A 6,000-nucleotide genomic window follows, 5' to 3' on the forward strand; every position below is an offset into this window, starting at 1 on the left:
CACGGGCAGCCGGGGTTCTGCTTCTGTGGGCCTAATAAAGTCTGCTCTCAATTCCACACATTCAGCCAGCTAGGGGTCAAAAATATTTGGGGGTTAAATTGCACATTTATTCACTGTGTGCAGATTAAGTTTCCTTATCACTGTTCACCGGCCAATCCATGTAATGCTCACATCATATTTACATTTGGTATTACAAGTAATCTACAGATGATTCCCAGCATACGGGCGGGCGGATGTGCATGGTTTCTGTGTAAACAACCATTTTACATAAGGGACTTGAGTATCCTTGGAATTCAGTGTCCACTGGAGGTAGGGCTCCCAGGTCCAGGCATTTAAAGACTGAAGGGAAAACAGTACTCCTAAGTAAAGTGTTTTGATTTTTGATAAAGTTCTACTTAAACAGTTTTATGTGATGAAACACCTTACAAATTATTCTTTCTTGAGAAATTTCAGCCCTCTAGGGTGATAATTTCTCAGCCTTTTCAACAGTTTAATAGTATTTTCCAATAGTTTCCATGTGTTGTTTTTACAGAACGAGCAGGCGTTTGAAGAGGTTTTTCAGAATGCCAACTTCCGATCATTTACATTCAGAATCAGGGTCAAGCTGGAGACCTACAATGTAAGTAAGGTCCTGGGGGCAGAAGGCTGTGTCGGGAAATTGCTTTTGTTGACCACAGTAGCACTGAGTGTTAGTGTCAGGGAACTACCCACACGTGTGAGGCCGTGCACGCGTGCTCATGGAATCTGCCTGCACTTGGGTGCTGTTACTAACTGTGTAGATTTGGAAGCCAAACTCGGGTTTGCTGTCTTGTCTGAACACTCTGGGAAGAAGATAGTATGGCCTTTTCTATTACAGGCTTATGAAATTTTTGTTGTCTCTGTACTTCCAGAAAATGTATGTGGACTCTTGTTTTTCACAATTTACATTCCAAAAATGTATTAAACAAATACCATGTGCAGATAAAAGTATCTTGACGAGCCTTAAATTAGCCCTAATGTTAATAGAGTTGCATAGTTGTAATAAATAGCATTTACTAGGCAGTCACTGTCCTGGCCCCTGGCCATCTCTTATCTGCTGATCCTCACAGCACCTTCTGTGTTTGAGCTCTTGTTGCCCATTTTTGACAGTGGAAAGATGTAGGCATACAGAGAATGGGTTTCTGACCCTACAGTCATGGAGTAGCAGAGCCATTGGAAATCTCAGGACATATTGTAGTTACTAAGCATGTGTACACGTGAAGGCCTCTAGCTAGACTTGTGTGCTGCTGGCTGTCACCATGTTCTACTCAGAGGTGCGGTTTAGTTCCTGGAGACAAGCTGAATGAGATTATGTCAACTCCCTTGCAGCCACCAAGTTGACACATTCTGAATTACCATCAGCTTGGTGGTTGTGTTGATTGAGTGTTGGTGGGATACAGTCATTAAGGGAGATTGTAGGGTTACTCTCTCTTCCTGGTGTGGACAGGGATGGTGAAGGACAGACAGATAAACTTGCCCAGAGCTGGAGCAGAAGCCAGATTCCTGCTGCTGCGGGTGCTTTTTCTACATAAAAGTGAGCTTTTAGGGCGAGTTAGCTATCTGCTCTAGGCTCCCGCTGCACCCATATAAAGACAATAGAGACTAGAGACCCCTCCACTTCAGTGGGATGCTGGGTCTGAGCACAAAGTGCCGAGGATGGGCAGGGGGTCTGTAGAAGGGATCTGAACACTGACCCACTGCCAGAATTCACAGCACTTCCTCTGGGAATGTCTAAACTTCACTTTTCCTTCTAGACTCATTGAAAGCAGTGAAGCAGAGAAGGGTATCTTCACTGCTCCATGCCTGACGACTGTCCCACTCACAAAAGGCTTTTCTCTTTTCAAAGGACGAATCTCGAATTAAGGCCACTGTGATAGACGTGAAGCCCGTGGACTACAGAGACTATGCCAAGAGGCTGATCATGAACATCAAGAGGAACATATGATGTGCACAAGTGGTACTGATGGCCAGAGTTGGAAAGTAAAGAACGGAAATAGAACGGCTTTCTTCCCGCCCCGTGTGACAGCCTCACAGTGCAGAGCTGCGCTTAGCGCAGGCAGCATACATAGCACCAGGCCCTCCCTTCTACATGCTTTTGTCGCCTTTATTTACTAAGATTTTGTTATCGTCAAACAGGAATTATGTCATAAGTAATTGACCCTACTTTGTGGATAATGAGGTAAATTATGTTACTTGGGGTTTGCTTTTCCTGTGGTGGCACCTTTATGTCTTGGGTTCTGCCTGGGGGGGTGAGGATGGGGGAGAACCCAGGTGTTTAGGGGCTGTGTCTTCTGGAATCAAAGGCTCACTCTTTGCCAAGGTACCACATGGTTATTAATGCTTGGAATGGCAAAAGGGTAGAATTATTAATCAAAAGCCTATCGTTAATATCTGAAGACTGTCCTTCCTTCAGGGTTTAATAGATTTAATAGACTCAGTCAGATGGGTCTGATATTAATCAAAATTGTCTCTTCTGAGGATGGCTGATAAGCATTGACTTGCCGTCCCCCAGGGACATCCAGGCAACTACAAAGCATTGCTTGAGTTTTCACCTCAATTAATGTTGCATTTGGTTGCCAGATGCACCATCTTTACCTGCACATTTTTTTTCTTGCATTCCTATATTTTATTTTTGATTAAAGCTGTGTTAAATAGAGAGAATTTTCGAGAGAAGCCCTTTGTTTCCCTTGCTTTGTTTGAATAAACAGTATATCTTTGTGGATCCTACTTTCTTTGACTGTAAAGGGTTCTTGTAACTGGAAAGCAATTAATTAGCCCTCGTAATAAATAATCGCTTGGGAGAGATGTTAACTCATTACTATCTTAAGAGATTAGGCTGAGGCCTGGAGATCATTCTTACAAATGTTTGCAACTCTGAAATGCATCTTTAAGAGAATGAAAACACCACAAAGGAAAAGCCATTGTGCCCAAGAACGCTGATGATCTGGCACTTTGGGATTTTATTGATGTTTACACAGCAGCCTAACACCAAGCAGGCTTTGAAATGTGTAGACAGTGAGCGAGGAAGAAAACAGTAATTATGCTACTAGGCTTTTCATTCGGCAAGAGCATGCTTGCTCTGTGTGTTCCTAATCATATTAATTATCTATCTGGTTGCTGCAGCCCACCTCTTGGCATTTGCTGCACATCAGTATCCAGGCAGCAGTGCAATCCCCCTGCAGCTGCGGGCCTGGCTTTTAATGTGTACACTTAAGCTTGTGGTGGCTCTGTGGAGCCGGGAAGTCACGGTACCCTGTCTTTTAGTGGCTTTTTTGTTGCTATGACAAAATAGCAGTCAAAAGTGACTTCTGGGAGGACTAGCTTCTTCTGGCCACAGTTAAAGGCTACCATCTTTCCTGGTGGAGAGCTGGTCACATGACATCTGTTGTTAGGAAGCAGTGAGACTCAAATGCTAGGACTCACTTTCAACGTGTGTGTGTGTGTGTGTGTGTGTGTGAGAGAGAGAGAGAGAGAGAGAGAGAGAGAGAGAGAGAGGGAGGGAGGGAGAGAGGGAGAGAAGGGGGGAATGGATTCTCACACTGGCCTGGAGCTCCTGTTGAAGCTAGGCTAACTGGCCAGCACATGCCAGGGATCCTCCCATTTCTAAATCCCAGTGCTTTTTAATGTGGGTCATAGGGATCCAGCTGAGCTTTCTTCTCCTTCCTCTTTCTTTTATTTAGTGTGGACCCCTGGGCCATGAGTGCCATCCCCATTGAAGGTAGGTCTTTCCTCAGTTGAATTGCTCTGGACAAGCCCTAACGGACCAGGGGACCGATGACATTGGCCACCACACCCTGTCTGTTTTCTCGTTAGCTGGCCTGTTTCTGAGAGACGATCTTCCCTACGTAGCCCAGGCAGGTCAGAGGCTTGAACTGCCTTCTTTGGCCTCTCCTACACAAGAAATACAGGCTTCTGCCACCATCCCTGGCTTGTCTTGTTTTGTTGGGGCAGAGTCTTTTAAAGTGGGTGGCTTCAAGCTCAGTGGTTAGCCCAGGCTGACCTTGACATGATTCTCCTGCTCCTGCGTCCCAGCCCTGCACCACATTCCTGACTCTTCCGCTTTTTCTCTTGGAAGAGACTAGCAGCCCTAGGCAAATGCCGGCCTTGCTGAGAACAGACGGGCAGACTTTGAGTGCAGAGACACAGCTTTTCTTACCCTTCCCTACCCTCAGGAGACAGGAATTGAGTTGTGCTTGATTATCTGGCTGAAGCTCTGACAATTTCTATGGAGGCTCTTTCTTTCTGACCTTGTTTATAAAGCTCTGACTAGAAAATCACAGTCTTCAGCGCTATTGGAGATTGACAAATTGCGGGTTGGAGATGGTGATCTAGCTTTCAGTCCAGTAACCAGTCTTTTAGATCGCTACTCATGGCCCTCCCTCCTCTCCCCAGCGCAGGAGGGCTGGTCAGCAGCAATGCATCTGAGGCCAGTGAACCAGTCCCTGCACTTCCTCATGGCCACCTCAACAAGTCTAGCGCAGCTAACAGGAGCACAGAACTCCACGGGGAGTGGGGATGATGTTTAACAGGTTCCCTTACTAAAAAATCAGATCACCTGCTGAACGGCCTCAGAAATTAGTTCCACTGTTAATGTTTGTAAGAAATCCCAGGTCCCAAAGGACTTCCAACTAGATTCTGGCCCACAGTTCTTGGAATTCTCTTGGACACAGTTTATCTGGAAAGACTGCTCATGTTCTGATTTTCATCTATCAGTTAGAGATCAATGCTTATTTTGCCCCTACCATGACACCAGCATTAAGCAGTTGGGGGTGGGGGCAGGGTATCTAATCACTTTGCCTTTATTTTAAATGGTTCCTGAATTCCCTCCAGTCTCATTGTGATAGAGGCAGAAAAAGGAAGGTACTGATCTGATTTCTGTCCATAATTCCAGTGTTTTATGCCTTCCATTAAAGCCTTGCTAATCTCTAGTGTACTATTCTGACTTTTTTTGAACTGCAGGGTCAAAGTGTTCCCCCCTCCTTCCCCCACCAATTTTTTTTCTTGAGTGGCCTGTCTTCGAAAAGTATAATATTGATCGTGGTATTTAATACACTAATGAAACCCATGGCCATTGACTACATAATTAATATACTGTCGAAAAGTGAAGTTTGGCAGCCCCGTGTCTAAAGGTTTATATTGACTTGTGTTTCTGTAGTGATCTGCCTGCCAAAGATTTATTTATAGAAAACGAAACTGCTTGGTCTCTCTCTCTCCTCTGTACTTGTTTCCCTACTGGATGGATCGGTTCCTCGTCTCAAAGATGGGTTTGCATGTGTGTCTCCTTCCTTTCCCTTTTTTCTTCCCTTCTTCCTACCTTACACGGTTTGGTAACCTTAGTCTTTTTTGTTTGGTTGGTTTGCTTTGGGTTTTTTTTTTTTTTTTTTCCGAGACAGGGTTTCTCTGTAGCTTTGGAGCCTGTCCTGGAACTAGCTCTTGTAGACCAGGCTGGCCTTGAACTCACAGAGATCTGCCTGCCTCTGCCTCCCGAGTGCTGGGATTAAAGGCGAGCTCCCACCACCGCCCGGCTGGTAGGTAACCTTAGTCTTATTCCACTCTGTAAGTAGCAGCCTTTACAAGCTACTGACTTTATAAAGCACAACTGGAAATAATTGTTTCCTCTAAGAGAGAAGGAAAGAAAATGACCAAAGTCACCCGTAATTCCAACAACCAGCAATAACGGCTTGTTTATCTCTCCGTCACTTTCTGTTTATGGCACTTTTTCCATTGCTGTGATAAAGCATCGTGACCAGAGCTGGGCGATGGTGGCGCACGCCTTTAATCCCAGCACTCGGGAGGCAGAGGCAGGTGGAGCTCTGTGAGTTCGAGACCAGGCTGGTCTACAGAGCTAGTTCCAGGACAGGCTCCAAAGCCATAGTGAAACCCTGTCTCGAAAAAAAAAAAAAAAAAAAAAAAAACATCGTGACCAAAGGCAACTTCAGTGCGAGTTTGTCTTAGCTTATAGTTCTAGAGGATGAGATGTCC

General features: G+C 45.1%; 1 protein-coding gene across 1 annotated transcript in view; it reads left to right on the plus strand.

The window, feature by feature from the left end:
* Window positions 1–2,745, plus strand: part of Rpa1 (replication protein A1) — a 55,447-nt gene extending 52,702 nt beyond the window's left edge. The window contains exons 16-17 of the mRNA XM_005349557.3: window positions 533–619; window positions 1,865–2,745. Coding sequence (XP_005349614.1) covers window positions 533–619; window positions 1,865–1,963 — 186 coding nt within the window. The 3' untranslated portion in view covers window positions 1,964–2,745. The remainder of the gene's footprint in view (window positions 1–532; window positions 620–1,864) is intronic.
* Window positions 2,746–6,000: the final 3,255 nt, after the last annotated feature.

Source organism: Microtus ochrogaster, chromosome 7 (assembly GCF_000317375.1).
Source record: "Microtus ochrogaster isolate Prairie Vole_2 chromosome 7, MicOch1.0, whole genome shotgun sequence".
NCBI classification, from domain to species: Eukaryota; Metazoa; Chordata; class Mammalia; order Rodentia; family Cricetidae; genus Microtus; species Microtus ochrogaster.